This window comes from Pongo abelii, chromosome 2, assembly GCF_028885655.2.
Source record: "Pongo abelii isolate AG06213 chromosome 2, NHGRI_mPonAbe1-v2.0_pri, whole genome shotgun sequence".
NCBI classification, from domain to species: domain Eukaryota; kingdom Metazoa; phylum Chordata; class Mammalia; order Primates; family Hominidae; genus Pongo; species Pongo abelii.
Window position 1 is genome coordinate 32871010 of NC_085928.1, and position 17843 is coordinate 32888852.

At 38.9% G+C, this 17843-nt stretch overlaps 1 protein-coding gene across 4 annotated transcripts in view; it reads right to left on the reverse strand.

Moving 5' to 3' along the window:
* ALCAM (activated leukocyte cell adhesion molecule) overlaps window positions 1-13628 on the reverse strand; it is a 208397-nt gene extending 194769 nt beyond the window's left edge. For 2 of the 4 annotated variants that reach the window (XM_009238568.4, XM_063721593.1), the window contains exon 1: window positions 12693-13615. In XM_009238568.4, the coding sequence (XP_009236843.1) occupies window positions 12693-12765 (73 nt within the window). In that variant the 5' untranslated portion in view covers window positions 12766-13615. 4 annotated transcript variants of the gene reach the window in all.
* Window positions 13629-17843: the final 4215 nt, after the last annotated feature.

Below are 17843 nucleotides of genomic sequence, written 5' to 3' on the forward strand. Positions count from 1 at the left end.
TTTGGTTAAAAATCTAGGCAGAGTAATTTTAAAAGATTTCCTCTACTATTCAAATATATAACAGTTTTAACTTAATAGCTACCACAAAATTAATATGAAAACATGCATTATTTTATCACTAGAAATGCACTTTGTTCTCTTTTGATGCCTTGGTGTATTAAAGTATGTTTCTCAAGAGTATACCCATTTTAATCATGTCTAGTGAGTTATTATGCAAAAGGTACAAAGAACTAAGAACTGGGGCTTTAAAACACATATTATTTGTGGAAGCATTTTTTGAATTATATGAATAGAAAGAGGATACTATTCACTTTCCAAAATGTCCTTAATATTAAAATTATAGGTTTTTAATAATGTTCACTATTAAATTAGAGGTCATTGGAAAATCATAATAAATGGAAGCATCATACAGTGCTCATAAAAGGAAAGTAGTGGAGTTCCCTCTATTGAATTATAATTGAGAAATAATGTATTTAAAATCATAACTTTATTATCAAAATGACAGCATTGTAACAATCGGAAATTTTTCTAAGTTCTAATATTTTCAAATTACAGAAACATATAATAATGTCAATTTCTGAGAATAATATAGTGCATTACATATGTCTTTATAATTTTAACATGTGTTTTTTTCTCTTCTTTTTGTTTGCAGAAAATTACATTTTAAAGCTATAATTTTCAATTATGTTCTTTTGTTTTTCCGGAGATGATAAAACGGAAAGGTTACTTGACATTCACTGAGATTATGAAACATTCTAATAAAATATACTTTTCAGTTTAGTTATGGAAGCCCAAAATGTATTCAGATGGAACTGAAATGTTTCTCAATCAGTAAAATGAAGTATTTCACAAGTTTTTCTGATGTGAATAACTGATATTATTAGGTTACTGAAAAATGTGATTCATAATGATTATTATTTGGTTGAGTGTCTACAATGTGCCAGGCACTGACAAACATAATATAAATTCATTGCCTTCTTGAATATTCCTACCAAATGAACTTGGTAATACTGCTATCCTCAGTTAACAAATGAAAAAACAGACAAAAGCTAGAAAGCAAACTCATGCTCTGATCCATAGCCCAAGCTCTTGAGCTCTTATATAAAGAAATCTATGCTATGCATTGACAGTCTGGCATCTCTGAGCATAGACAGTTCATGAAGATCAAGCAGAGAATAGGTCTTCTAATACCATGGAGATACAGCCATACTGTCTACCATCAAATCACTATTCAAGCAGTTCAAATCATTTCTAACCACATGCTTTGGATGGATTCTAGAAAATGATAACCTCCAAACCATACCCTGAAACCCTACTCCTTTTTTACTATTTTATAATCTCTTTTAGAAAGGAGGCATTTTCTAACAGCAAAGAGGAAAACAGCTGAGCGGATAAAGGTTTTGTTTTAATAAACAGATAGGTATTTGCCATTCTAGTATGATAAGAGAAGCTATTTAATCTTATACTAAACAAGCACTTCTCAAAAAAAAAAACAAAAAAACAAAAACTATTTGAGAACTAGCCAGTATCCATTGAGGCTGAGTGGAACAGGGGATTTATGTAATGGAGTAAATCCAAATATATATTACATTTTACTCTTAGATCTGATATCAAAACTGTTATTCATACTTAAATCCATGGCCATCTCTGCAAAAATATAAAACCTATACCTTAAAATCGCCATAAACATTCTTCTTAGAAAGTGTCGTACCTATCACCAGGTAGGGAAAATGCTTGCAGAATAAAGTATAAGTGCCCCAGATTTGAACATCTAAACTAAATACCAGGCAGAAACTGCTTTACTCATGAAATTACAGTATGTGCATACAAACATTACCTCCATTATGAATATTTATCATTTGTTTAAAAATATTACTTTTGGCATATAATTTTTCAAAACCATATGTATACTGCTATTTTCTATGTAAAAGTGACTAAAATAGATTTTATTCCTACTTTCCTTAATGGGTTAAAAAATTACTGGTGAAAAATATTTAGTGGCACTGATTTTTAAAAAATATTTATAAAATATTGTACTTTTTATCAGCTTATAAAAAATTCTGACAAGCTTTGTTGGAAGAATTGTTCAAAAGATGATTTACTTAAGCCTTAAACTTGTTGGAATAATTGTTCGAAATATGATTTACTTAAAAACAACTGAAGTTTGTTTAGTAATGACTATTATACAGGCTTTACAAAGTGGCATTAGTCAGACCACCCATACAATGTATACTGTACCTACAACGAACTAATACAAATATTTGGAAACCATTTCTTTGTGTTGAAAAGCAGTATTAAATTCACTTATGGCTCAAATGTGGTGTGGCTGTCTCTTAATCCTGATTGTACAGAGTATGAATCTTACAAAATGGAAGAAGTGATGGCTTATAATTATACAGTTTATGTTCTAAAAGTTAGCAATCTTATGTGGAAAGAACAATAATAAAAGTTCATGGTAAATACCTGTCTTTTCCCATTTCTGGCCCAATCTCATATATAATAAAGTTAGGCATCAATATCGCTTTTGCCTTGTGTGTGAGTGTATATGCCTACTACTCCTATAATTCTAACTTTTCCAATAAGCTTTAAATAAATGAAAACCAACTTATTATACTGGTTAAAAAGAGGAATATAATAGTACAAATTTATGAAGAGAGTTTAAGAAAGAGGCATTATCTTACTTTTGTTGGGATGTCTTTTAAAGATGTGTACTCTTTGAGCAATAATTTTAGAATTTCTTTCTAAACGAAAAACACATCTTCTTTGACTCAGTAATTTCACTTCCAAGACATTTTACCAACAACTGTTACCAATTGCTTATGTGGACAATAACATATATTAGGATGTTCACTCCTCTAGTTTGTAATAACAAAAGATGGGAAACAACCTAAACTTCCAGGAATTTGTGAAATGGTTAAATTAATGATGATAGTACAGTAAAATCCAATGCACTCTTTTTAAAAATGAGGTAGAGCTATAGGAGCTGCTATGAGACAATTTTTTAATCTCCGAAATGTACTGCTAAGTGAAAAAGGAAAGGTACAAAATGATGTATATGGTATGTTTCCACTTTATTTTTTAAGTAGGGAGGTATACAAACAAATATTTACTAATATGTTAATATTTCAATAAGACAAAGACATCCTCTTCTAGATCCCACAACTGGCAAGTCAATTAGGGATATTACAGGAAAGTATTTGAACAACTTCAAGGAATCCTTGGTTTTTGCCTCAACCTTCAAAACTTCTTTAGTTTTCCTGAAAAGGGATAGGCACATTTTCACCTCCAGGAGTTAGAAACCATGTTTCTTACCACCTTAGCATCCTCAGTCATGTTATTTCCTCAGCTCACGTCCTTTGCTAGATTATTCCTCAGCACATAGCTCAGATACCACTTCCTGCAAGACATTTTCTGAGTTTCTCTTAAACACCAGACTAGATCTGGCCACTTTGTTGTAAAATGCTGTTCATTGTTCTTGTGATATTTACCAAAATTTCTAGCAAATAGTTATATAGTTAACTAATTGATATCTGTTTCCCTGAGAGAACATAACATCTTTGAGTGATAAGATCTTGAATGTATAGTAATTAGTTTATTTCCATATCCTCAAGCACAATGTGTAGTACATATTGAGCACTCCATTAATATTTGTTGAAAGCTGTTATATATGCTGAATGATCAATTGACATGAGTTTTAATTCTGGATTGGCCAACAATGTGATCTTAGTCAAGTAGATAAGTAATTTTTAGATTCCTTGCAGGTCAAAACCTTTAATCTATGAGTTTAGGCACAAATGAAACTGAAAACATGTCACTAGGAATTGTGGTTAATTTGCTACTGGATTTTAGGTAATCTCTTAACCTGTGGTTTCATTTATTTCAGCTCTCAAATGGGGGCCTAAAAAAAAGAACATCAAAAGAACATTCTCATTTTTCCAACAACCCTTCTTTTAACATATTTTAACTTGTGACAATAAATTGCATGCCTCTAGTCCTTCAGAATTCATTCTCTCTCTCTCTCTCTGTCTCTCTGTCTTTCTCTCTCCTCTCTAGCCCCCAACACACACAAACTCACACACACTGAACTTTCCATAATTTAACTCTGGAGAGAGTTAAGGTTTTAGCTCTAAGTAAAAGTATTCTTATTCAACACTGCTTGAGCCTCTCGAAAGGTTGTATGTTTTGCCCAAGGATCTAGAAGGTGAAAATTGTTAATACAGGGTCAAAGTTTCTATGATAAGCATCTTTGCTGTTGTCACACCCTTGACTACAACTGTGTCCTAGCCATACTGTTGGTGGCCACATCAGGTCACCTTTTCTGACTGATACAACTTAGTTTACATGTACAGAAGAACGCTGGGGCTTCCTTCAACATCCCTGATTGTTTTAAGAACCAAATTGGTAGTGTGATTACGAGAAATCTCATAGAAGAACAGAATGGGAGTTGTACAATTTGCTGTAAAAGAAATTCAAGCTCATACTGAAATAGTTCTTCCCTAAATAACTCCGTAGCTAAGTGTAGCTCCCAGGTGAATTTCAAACAAAATTATCCCCTTGGCATCTGAGGTCAATTTAGTTTCCATTCCAAACCATGGGATCCTTAATGTTTCATATCTACAACATTCTGGAATTCTAGAGGCTACAACTTCACATCTTTCTTTCTTATACCTGACATGAAAGGAGCATATAACCCATTAATGATATTTCACTGTAGCTGATAATTAAATTTAAATGGGTTAAAAATATGCACTTGGTTAGGATGAAGAGTGCATTTATCACAGTGAAGTACTCCAAGACATACAGACAGACAAGTTACAAATTATCGTGGAGCCTGTATAATATGTTATCCAAAATGCACTTCTGAAAATGAAAAAGGATGCCATTAATAATTGTACCAGCTCATGAGGCATAAACCAGGACAGTCTTGGGTATACCAAGATGTATGAATGGTCAACCTACTAATAATGTACATATTAAGCAAGATAGCACCAAAAGATATAAAAGAAAGAAAACAAATGTCTATAATAGGTAACACAGAAGTTGACAACAAATGACACCATAGGTGTCACCTGGGGAATGGTTAGCTGATTGTACCACAAACAAGCTGAATTTGGAAGGGTTCAGTGTGTAGGTTTCAACCCTGAAAACTTAGGAGCTTCTTTTGGCTGCTTACCAAACATTTTCCTGTCTTTTAGGGATGAATTCTCACTAGCCAAACTCATAAACCAGCTTATTGGTATACATAAGAGCAATTATTGCCAAGGGAATACAATGCTTCTCTTCCAGCTAGTGCATCCTCTGACTGTAAACTGGCTATATAGGAAGTCACATTGGGCTCGGTGTGATGGCTTATGCCTGTAATCCCAGCACTTTGGCAGGCCACGGCAGGTGGATCACCTGAGGCCAGGAGTTCGAGACCAGCCTGGCCAACATGGTGAAACCCAGTTTCTACTAAAAATACACAAAATTAGCTGGGTGAGCTGGTGGGCACCTGTAATTCCAGCTACTTGGAAGGCTGAGGCAGAAGAATCACTTGAACTCGGTAGGTGGAGGTTGCAGTGAGCAGAGATGGCACCATTGCACTCCAGCCTGGGCAACAAGAGCGAGACACCGTCTCAAAAACAAAAACGAAAACAAAAAACAAACATCACATTATAATTAGATTTCTTAGTGACCATGAAATTCCAGCATGGGAAAGTTTACTATATGGCTTGAATATTCAGAGCCTTATGTTCTTTTTTAAGAAAAAAAAAAAATAGAGAAGGAGTTACACAATATTGGCCAGGCTGGTCTTGAACTCTTGGCCGCAGGTGATCTGCCCGCCTCGGCCTCCCAAAGTGCTAGGATTATAGGTATGAGCCACTGAGCCTGGCCCCAGAATTAGGTTCTTATAATGAGTTTTATCTATCTCAACAAAAAGCTATACCTGCTAAGGAGACTGGGCAAGTCATGTCTGCCGGTTAGAGGGGCCACTTACTTTCACCGTAAAATAAAGTGTTTGGATTCATTAAGTATAATAGCTTCAATAACCACATTTGGCCCAACTCCCCTAGTTTTTCTATGTTTCTCCAATGACCAAAGCCTTTTTCATCCTTAATCACAGGTCCTTTACGAATATACATGTTCTTTTCTTTTTGTTTTTCATTAATACTACTAAAGTGCCATCAGGTCTTGATGGCCTGTCCCACTCTGTTCTTTCATGTTGGTTTTATTTTCCAGTTCAATTCTCAGTGAGGAATATTATATCCTCAACTCCCAAACTCCTTGAGAAAATGTCTTAGTAATCCATGAATGTCAGGTGCTGCCATATGGAGTTTAATTCTCTACATATGCATTACTTCTACTGTATTTAATGCAAAGTAAAAATGTGAAGCAGCTTCTAGGTGTCAAGCTCTTAACTAGACTTGAGGATACATAGACAAAGATGATATTTGGTATTCAAAAGATTTATGTTCAACTGAAAAAAGTCACCAATATCATAATACAATGTGGTAAAAACTACAGCAAAGACACCTACAGGGAAAAGGAAAAGGGAAAAGTTAAGACTCACTTTAGTCATTATCAACATTCCAATGTTGATTTTGCACCAAAGGCAAGTAAGTACAGGAAAGTTTTGTTTTTTTTTTTTTCATTCACAGTTCAAATAAGGTAACCTAGACTCTCTCTAAAACTATACAGATGGAGAGGATAAAAATCTACTTATATCAATTTCTAAGGTGAAAGTATCTTTGAAATTTATCTCCCTCAAGAAAACATTGTGTTGGAGTGCTGGTTGATATCTTAATCTACAAATTCAGTTAACTTCTCTAGTGAAATCATAATAAGTTAAAATAATCAAAAATAAAGTCTTTTTTAATTACAAGTTCCAATCTTCCTAACATTTATGGATTTGATATTACTGGTTTTCACTGTTTACTGTAACCCCATAATCCATTATAAGCAGTAATTTTTTTTTCTAAAAGCAGGTGTATGAAAATCCTACTGGAGAGTCAACTTACCTGGCTGCTAACCCAACTCATAACATGAAAAGCGTATTGCTTTATTATTCATTTATTCATGGAAAATCATATGATGTAATAAAAAACTTGCTTAAGAAAAAGGGCCAGGTGAGAGTAAAATTTTTCTAAAACTTGAAATGTGATTTTGCAGAGCTAAACAAATTATTCATAGTGGAAGTGTCATTGAGCAAAGGCCAGAAGACTACAGCAATTGCCATGGTCATAGTATGTTTTCCTGTGAATGAACATCAAGAGTCTATAATATTTATAGGATTTGAAAAGACTGCAAAGGTTTTGTTTCATCTCATAGATGTTTTTAGTCTTACGTGGGCCAAGATTTTGCATCAGTTCCTTAAGTGATAAAGAAAAGAGCTAAAACAATAATAATAACAGTAATAGAGAAGCAAATCAGAGAAGCTGGACAGCTGTCTAATTTCTGATTAACCTATTCCCCAGCAGTTTAGTTTCATTGTGTTGAAGTACTATGAATTCTTAGACCAGACAAGTATAGACATGTTCATTTAAGCACCTCAACTCAAAGTCAAATTAAGTAATCCTTTGGTTAGAAGATGTTTTGGATTGTGCACAACTCTGATTCCCCCTTCAATGGAATGGATAGTTGAGAACTGACTGGGTAAATAAGAGAGGAATCATTAAAAGCTAATTTCATTCTTGGAACACAGACTACAATAATGGGCTATGATAATAGGTTAGCATAAAACAATTACTGAATATCACAGCACATTTGGAACTAGGCCTATCTGAAATATATAAGGTATTCTATTCAATAATAAGGGAGAAAAGAGAATGTAAAATTTATTATTTAAACAGAGAAATTAGCTGCATGAAAATATCGGTAACTCCAAAAACATGGTAATACTTATGTACTATAGGGAGACTATAATAATTGTAGGATTTAACCTTACCAAATAGCCTGCAATATCCTCTTCCTGAATATAGAATGTCTATTTTAGTCTTGAATTTACTCTCCACAATGAAAGGAAAATTCTACCCTAATAAAAAAAGTAATCAAAAGTATAAATGGATTTTTTCCATTTCTTACTGAAAATAAACTGAGTTGAAATCCAAAAGTAATAACCAAATAAATGTTATCACCCACCACTCCCAAGAAACCATTATTTAGCATTCCAGTAAGTTAGTTCATTCTTCATATGTCACATACATGTGTCACACACATGATGTGTAAGAAATGAGATAAGCCTCTGTGAAAACTCAACAATGAAGAATAAAATTAACACATTGTGAGAAATTGCATTTAAGTTTCTATGTATACATTGAGACAGAGACACATTCTTCTATCATAGCTATACCTAAGTGGATCTTCTGCATATCTGGGCTATAAATTGCATGTGTCTACTTGAGTGAATACCTTCAGGGAGCTAGAACTCTTTGATGGTGTTTTATGCTAAATAAATGTCCAGAACAGAAAGAAGTGTGCTTGGAAATGTAAAACATGGTGATTATAAAGCATTTAAAATACTATCTGACAAACTGCTGCCATCTTACACCAAGTAATACTGACAATTTAGGTGGTACTAAGTTTTACAAAGGCCCATGGTTAGTGGCATGAAAATTTGATGGAGAAAAAGAAAAAAGAGAAAAAAAAAAAAGAAACATCTTTCCATTATTTTAATAAAATGATAAAAGGGATAATTAAGTGGAATAAATTAAAGAGTGTTATTCTATTAACAATATAATAAAAGCCTTAATTAATATAGCATGTTTTACTTAAAAAATTTGAAATGCTGAGCAAGGGAATTACTAATCTCAAAACAATCAGAACCACACATTGCACAGAAAGAAATTCACAGATAGGAAATAGAAAAGAGCAGAAAAATAATTTTCCTAAGGTCACAACATTCTTAAATGACATAGTTAAAAACTGAACACATGAATACTGACTACAATATACAATTTTTCTAATAACACAAGACTATTAAAATAGGTTTTTATTAATTTTCTTCTTTTTGATAAGTCAATGGTAGACATGCATTTTCATCTGAATGTCTGTTAAAAAAGATAAGCTAGTTTGAATTTTCTACAAAGTCAGAAAAGGTTTGGAATCTGGTAAGACAAGATATTTTGGATTTCTACAAGCTTTAAAACAATAGAAAAATATTAGTATTTTCTATTTCCTTCTGTCTTGCATTTACAACCATGTTGCAAATCAACTTTTTTGTTGAGCAACTTTAGGATGTACAATATGAGGCTTTGTCATATGAATATTTAAGCAAAAACCATCATTTACATCTCATTCTAGGTACTATGTATGCAGTTTATATAGGAACAGGTTTGCAGGAGGGATGGGTTACACTAGCAGAGCTTTCTGAGGCCTACTATCCTTTCCTACTTTTGGGTCCTCTTTTCCCAGGAGAGTGGAGTGGAAGGCTAAATTCTCTCCTTCACGCTTTTTTTTTTTTCCCCTACTAAGGCTGGGAAGAGTAAGCGTAGATGTTATCATGAATTTTTTAAAGGTAGAAAAAAAAAGGAAATTAGAAATTGGGGTCCACTGATACTTTTCTAGTAATACAATTTATATGAATTTTGTCTAGACTGAGATCTTTAGAAAAATAGTGTTGAAAAATGACTCTGCCTGCCTAAATTGGTTTTTTACCTTAAGACTTCAGAAACAAAGAGTTTTTGAGCTGGGAGACATTTCAGAGAGTAGGCCTTTAGTCTGTCTTTTTATTTTATATGAGAAAACTGAAGCCCAAAAAGGTTAAATGACTTGCTCAAGTGCCTGAAGGTAGATGTCCTGAAGAAAGCCTAGAAAAGCAATTTACTGCAAATAATACTCCATTAAATTGTAAATTGCTATTGGATTAAATAAATCCGTAAGGAAAAAAATAATATATATTGGCTGTTAAACAGTTTTTAGTTTTTAAATTAATCAATTTCAATAGTCCTACATCAATAGTCTTTGAAAGGACGTTATTTGAGTTGATGGTTTCCCAAGTCCTGTTGAGATCAATTGATATGTTTCAAACACAATATCCCACTGAAGAAAGCTTTATGTGTGCTCATGTCTTAGAATGAATCTTATATCAGTGAGATCAGTGAGTAGTTATGAAAAATCCCATAGAGGGGTTCACACAGATGACCCAAGTGAAGAGAGAGTTAACTGCAGCGCCCCACCTCCTTGTAAATAATTCAGAAAAGCCTTTTTTTTTTTTTTTTTTTTTTTAAAGCAATACAAAATGTCACCACAGGCTGACGCTCTTTCTACAAGAATAATGAGATTATTGCTACCTCGGATGTTGAACACACACTTCATTGCCTTTATCTCTGAATTCAGTTTTCGTGGTTCATATATTTTTCTCCTCCTTTCAAAACAGGTAAGGTGGCACGCCTAAAATACATCAATGACTTTGTAGCGACTACAGGCCGAAAGACCCGAGGAAGCAGTTTCACAAACTCGAGTTTTTGACCTCTACAACTGGACACACACTATTAAAACTGCTCCGGAAATGAAGGGTGACCGGCAGGGAAGTCAGTTACCCCCCTCAAATGAAGCCGGCCATTGGCACCGCACCCCCACCGGGCTCTGCTATGCAGAGGGCTCCGAAGGAGGCGCACTTACTGTCCAAGACTTGCTTCCTCAGTGTAGACACGGAGCCTTTAGTGCTGTAACCTTTCCTTTTAAAACACACTGATACTGCAATGAGAATGTCGGCAATGCCAGCTCGGTAATTCACCGAAACCACGGATCTGAGGGTCCAGGGCCGATATCGGATCCTCAGATTCACGGTGGCTGGCTGCGGTGAGCCGGGGCTAGCCGCTCGCCGAAAGCGCGCAGCTCGGTGCGCCCTGGACACACGAGCCTGTGGCGCCAAAAGAACCACCGTGAAGGAGGTCTGAAAGCGGAACTTTCCCCCTTTTAGCAGTTAAATGTGTAGAAAAACCTATCCTGCGACGTGGCCCGCCTGTGACGGCACAGAAAAGGAAACTGGTTATGTGCCTGTGTCAGGGGTGTGGACGAGGGTGAGATTACATTCTCCAAGTCTCGAGGGGGTTAATCGGAAAACCAACTGTGGGCGGGTGGACGTTTGCATGTTACAAACCGACATCACCCTTGTCCTCCCTTCTTGACTCATTCCCTGGCTCCAAAGTGTCCTTTCCTCCATCGGACAGTGGAATCTCGAAAAAGTGAAATCCATACTGTACCAGGCCCAAGGGGGTCTCGCCTTTCCTCCTACCTCCCCAGCGTTGTTACACTAGGACACCTGCTTTAAATCCGGTTGAACTATGGTTTCACAGTCCCCGCCCCAGAGCCCGACATTTGTCAGAGAACGCAGACGCCTTTTTTTTCCCTCAGCCTCAGAAACATCAGGTGAGCTCATTACCTCACCCAGAAATGTAACTTTAATAAAGAGATCTGGAGAGGGCACTCCTCCCGCCCACACACACAGCAACGGCAGCAGCAGCAGCTCACAAACACTTGTAATCTCTTCCTCAGGCTCTGGCCCCCAAACCCCTCTCCCCGCCAGTTCCTGGGAGAGACTCAGAGGCTTTCAAACCTCTTCTGTGACCTGAGCTTGCCGACAGCTGAAGGGATATGCACGGATAAAAGGAAGTGAGAATTTTCTTTGATAAAAAGCTAAAGAAAAAGCTAAGAACAAACAGGCCAAAATACCAGGAAGTAGGAGTTTAACTGGCAACTGTCTACGCAGGGATAGAAAAAAAACTTCAAAGAAAAAAAAATCCCCTACATTTTCAGTTTAGGGGAGCAAAGGAACCTGCTGCTCTGTCAGGCAACTGTGAGCGCACGGAATACCCTGTTAGAACAACTTGTGTCAGCCGCCAGGCGGGCCTGAGGATACCAGGGCCAGGGGACGTTCCCGAGTGTGTGGAAAGGGATTTCCCGCGAGATATTTTAGCTGTTGGGAATTTTGCCTTGGTTTTTTTTTTTTCTCTCTCTCTCTCTTCTAAGACTCAGTACAGAACTGAGAACTGAGGCTCTATGAGCAGGTCCTGGAAATTCACAAGCCTCTCACTGAGGTGTCTCCCAGACCTACCTACTAATTCCTGTTCAGGCTGTGTTATCTGCCTGCGGTCACCCTTACACTCACCACCCCACCCCAGACAATGGACGGGGACCGCAGAGGGGAACGTTGAAACCACGATTTGAAGCTTTAGCAGGTTTCTCAAGGGGGGCGGGGGGGGGGGCGGTGATTAAAGTCCTCTCCTTCTCTACCCCTCCCATCCCTTCCTCAGCTCACCAAGGGGAAGTTACTAGGGGATTTATCACGAAAAAGTGCCGGCAGTTATTTCATCCGAGTGCTAAGCGAAAGAAAAACTGCTCGGGGCGCAGTGACGTGGACTTGGATACCCAGAGACAGGAGGAACTGTCACAGGGCAAGAGTCCGCCGCCTAGCTGGGAGCCGCAGGGACAAGGGGAGAGCGTCAGTCGAATCCTGCCCACCCCAGAGCACCAAGTTCCTGGAGATTCACCCAGTTTCCCCAGCTTGATGCCCAAACTTGAGCCAACCAGCCAAGCCCAAACGTGCGGCACAGGTGACCGAGCCCGGGGACAGCTCTGTGCCGGGACAGCGGTCCCCTTACCTCCCCCACGCGCCTGGGCGCACTGCCTCGGGGGTGCGAGGCTGGGACGGGGACCTAGGAAACTGCTCCAGGCCCACGTCTGTCTGGAGCTGCTCCCAGGCCGTTGCTCACCTGGCCTGAAGACCGTGGAGGAGACCAAGAGGCAGAAGAGCAGACGGCAGGAACTGGCCCCCTTGGATTCCATATTCCTCCTCCTTCTCGGTGGGCCACTGACGGAGTCCACGCCGCAGGAGGGGGCGTCGTCCCGGGCCCCGCGGTGCCCGCGCACTGGCGGGTCCCGATGCAGGGGCAGCGTCTTCTCCCAGACACACCGTCCCCTGGGCTGTGGCGCTGCACCTTCGGGTCTCTGCCGCACGCAACTTTCCACCACGCAATGCCCCCAACTCCTCCTCCCTCCCGGTCAACACCAGCCCACGGGTCCTTCGGCTGCTCCTCCGGGGACAACGACCCTCTCTTTCCAGGAGACACTTGAGTAATTCGGAAAGGTGTAAGCGGTTCTTTTCGCTGGTATCTTCTTTTATTTTCCTTGTCTTGAAATGATAATAATAATGGCAGTGGCAATGTGCATGAAACGCCGGGTGCTAAGAAGGACTCGCAGGAGGCGGCGACAGGGGGGGCGGCGGGTCTCCTCAGGTGGCAGCGGTGGTAGCAGCGGCAGCGGTCTCCGGGCTGCTCTGAGTAGAGGGACTGGAAGGCGTGTGTAAGCTGCCTCTTTCCTCCTCTCCCCGCCTCCTCCCTCCCTCCCGTCTCCTCCCCACTTCCCCGGACGCAGCGCAAAGCAGGTGGTTGAAGCGCGGATCCGCAGCCTAGAGGCGCTGCAGGACTGAGTCCGAGCCCTGAGCCCAGCTCCGGGATCAGGGAGAACCGCGTGCCCCTGTCCTGGAGCCCGGGTGGGCGGGGATTCGCCGCGGCTCCGCCCCAGGGCCAGGTCCGCCAATAAGAAGCAAGCACAGGAGCCGCGCGCGCCCGGGAGAGCCCTGGGACTAACACTTTCTGTGATGTTGCAGCGTCCTAGTGATAAGGCCTCTGGCTTCCAACTGCCCACCCACCCTCGCTGAGGTTTAAAAATCGACTGCCCTCTTCCTCCACCCATACGCCCATCCCACTGACTCATTCCTCAGAGATTTTTCTCCGCCGTGCTGCTGCAGCCTTCTGTCCTGTAAAGAGAATAGTGGGGCAGGGCAGTGGCGGTGGGGAGCGAACCTTGGGTCCAAGAGCGAGAGTGAAGGGAAAAGGAAAGGGCAAGAGGAAGTGGCAAAGGTGGAAACTTGCTTCTTGGGAGTTAACAGGAATAGCTACTGGTTGGCAGGGGCAACCCCTGTACTGGACTGATTCCTCCTGTACTTTTCGAATCTCTCTCCTCCCCCTGCTCACCCCCACCATTCCCCTCACACCCGGCTGCCATAGACTTGGTTTTAAAGGAAGACTACGTGAGTCGACTGCCCGGTACCAACAGAAGATATTTGCTTTTCCCGGGGGAAATTAAATCCGGAATTTCTAAACCGTACTTCGTCACACGGATTTTCCCAATGTCTACAAAAGCCCTCTAGAGAGCGTGTCACTTTTTTACTTTGAGTTAAGCGGTGATTTTAAGTTATAGACAGAAAATCCTCAAATTATTTCAGATTAAAAGCCAAGTCCGTCTTGGTCCGTTTCCGAAAGCCAGGCACTCCAGCAGATGGACAGGCTTCTCACGCAATTTCTAAAGATTGAACCACCTCCCAGGCGGAACATCGGGAAGCTGTGTCGCTTTCAAATGAGGCAGAGAGCATGAAGGAAGATTTTCCTCTAGAACACCGGGGTGGAGCTGTCGGAGCCCTGAGTGGCTCTAAATCAGGGATGCAGGATCACAGCTCTCATCACTAAAGAATAATAAAATCTTGGTCCCTGAAGCACTTCGCTGGGGCATTAAATAGCCTTTCGTGCATCACAGGGTCACCCTTTTGTGAGACTGGTCTCCAGCAGAGGATGCCAACTAGTAATCGTTACATACTGCACTTTCATCAGAAGACTGCGAGTTACCAACGAGATTGGAGACTCGCAACACACAGACACACACACACACACACACACACACTCACACAGTGATTTTTAAAATTATTTGTCTTTTAGTGCTCTAAACTATTAAGCCCTATCTTCAGCTGTGATTTTTCTCAAAAGCCTGCTTGTCCTGTTCTTCCAGCTCTCCTTACATTAACAATATTCTAGAGTAGAGCTTTTATACTATATTTTTTTCCTCTCAAAATAAGTAGTTTCTCCCACTTGGTTTAAACATTAACATTTCATTTGCATCTTATGAATCAACAGGAAAGCTATCGCTAGGAGGCAAATGCCTTTTAACTCTATATTCCTTGAGCTAAGTTTGGCTGAAATCCTAGCATTTCCATGGACTCCTGTAGAATTCCTTTAGGGAATTGTTTTCTTTTTCACTGTGGTTGTAAGTGGGGTGTATTAGAATAAATTGACCTAACAATGTATTTAACCTAGGTCCACGAACCCTATATCTGACTTCTTTTATTTTACGGTGGGAGTTAATACAGCATAATTGCTTAAAGGTAGATTTGCAAAAGGAAGACTGATTTGGGCTCTGACACTAACTGTATGATCTTGGTCAACTCACTTAACCTCTTTAAGCTTCAGTCTCCTTTCTTGTAAAAAGTGATAATAGTGCTAGCCTCATGGGATTGCTGTGAAGATCAAATGAGATCAAACACACAAACACACACGTGGAATTCTAGGAGCAACTGACTATACAAATATGTACATATTATACTTCTACACATACACATGCATATACATATGTGAATATGTATAATATATATTTGAATGTGTAGTCCGTTGCTTCCAGAATTGTTTTTAGAAAGGGATGTGTCCTAGTTTAGGAAAATGCCTTGATAAGCCACTTGGAATAGTAACTCCAAAGGCTATTGGTCATAAAAAAAAATGGTGAAACTGCTCTATATTAAACAAAATAATAACTATGAAAATAGAAATTTGGCCTGGGAGTGGGGACGAAGGCAACCATCCAAAGCATGAGTTTAGAAATGTTCAAAGGTCTTTAGATCTATTAATTACCAACACTTGCATGTTAGAATATTATAAGCAATTTATATGAATTAATAGATGTATTCCCCTCATAAAAAGTTATTGAAGGAGGTGCTATTTTCATCCTTATTTTACTCATGAAGAAACGGAAACCCAGAGACTCGAAGCAACTTTTCCAAGGTCACACAACGATTCATAGCAATGGTAAAGCCAGGGTTCTATCCCAGGTATTCTGATTCTTGAACTGAATTCCTATCTACTTTGCTCATCACTATCCACTTTGCTTATCAAGAATGCATAGCAATAAATGTATGGCTTTTTTGGTGGGGCGATTGATTTAAACATAAGTTCTCTCATCCTTTCACACACATTTTCATTAAGGAAATTTATTAATAAAGCAGCACACCCTATCTGCATAGGCCAGATACAGTGCATATGAGATGACAAGACCATTTCTAAACTGAAATAATGTAGCATAAGCAAGACCTCAGAGTTAGAAATAAACACGAGAATGTAAGCTCCACAAAGTAATGTAATCCAATTAATCTTTCAAAATCTAGTCAATGTGGGATTGGATCCATCTTACTTAATTCTTGAGAGGAAGAGTGTTTCCAGCTACATGTAGATCACAGTCACCTTTGTTACAATTGAGAATACATAGTATTCCAATAATATTTATTGTATAGTTTAGTCATGCATCAGAGCATCATAAGGGTACATCTTGCTGAAAGGGAAAAATGAATAACATTTATCCAGGGGGAAAAAATTTCACATTACCTGGGACATGAGAAGAGCTTTGTATTTTAAGTATAAAGGAATTCATCATCAATCAGGATGATATGCTCAAAAGCAGTGACATGGTACCGGAGGCAAGTTTCCTACTTACGGTCTGTTGAGATCAGGGCTCAGGATTCCCAAGGCTCTGGCCAGGACTCCTTCCCTGTACTAAAATATTAATCCCATCAGTATGTGACAACATAGACAAGTCAATTGTGTGTGCATTTGAAGAATGGAAGTAGTTTTCCTCCCGTGATTAGCACCGCCAAAATTTCCACTGGAGATGAAATTTCAACAAAGATAGTTTTGGAAGCTGAAAACATTTGTTCCTACCACTGTATACCATTGTGTTTTGTTTGCCTTCCTACTCCTTGAACAAAACTGTATGCAATTCCAGAGCACACAACAAATCTGATTCACTCTTCTCTCCTTCAACCCTCACCTACAGTGAATGCATGTTCAGCCATACTTAAAAATAGATTGGACACTTGATAAATTTTTGTGAATGAATGATAAGTGGTGAGAAAAAATACCTAATAGAATATAAACCTTCAAACAAACTTACACGGGTTCATGATATGAGAAGATGAAAGGGGTTTCCATTGGGTCTTCAATGATTGGTCTAGGCAGACTAAGGTTTACGAAAGGCAAAAAGAATGAGTCAAGTCCTAGTCAACAAGGTGATAACTATGAAGTATAAAGTGAGGAAAAAATCTACAGAAGAAAGGCTGTACTAAAATTATATGCCATCAATTAGAATAAAACAAAGTGGCCCATGCTGAGCACAGAAACCTGATTAGCAAAGGTTCTAAGTGAGCAGGCAAGGGCTTAGGCTAATGTACTGATGACAAAGATTGAAATAAAGGCCTAAGTGGGATTTATATTAAGTCTAGGAAGAAACACAATCTTAAAGAGGCACAGAGATTACATCTGTATAACATAAAATTCTGTTTTATTTCTAGACTCCAAGTTGTTTTTAAGTAAGTGGTTTCTAAAGTTATAGTATTAAATACACACGGAGGACCTCTGGGTATATCTCTTCCCAAGTCCATTGAATTTTGTTGTTTAATTTCAGTTGTTAACAGTGTCATCTGCCAATGAATTAATACAATTCTGCAACTCACCTTTTCAATAATGCTAGCTAATAAAGACATATCACTGAAGCTCAGGAGAGTAAAAACTTTCAAAGTCTGATAAACATTATGTTCTTATTTCACAGAATGTTCAGTCTGGGTACAAAAAGAAATGCATAGCTATTTCAGTTGAACTAGAAATCCACTTAGTCATTTTCCTTCCTGTCTCAGACATGAGGAATGAAGAAAGAATTTAGCTACGCTATTTGACTATGAAACTTACACTATATTAAATGAATTTCAAAAACTCTCAGTGTATTAAAAACTCATAATTCGTGGGTGATTTCAGTAAGTGCATAAATTTACA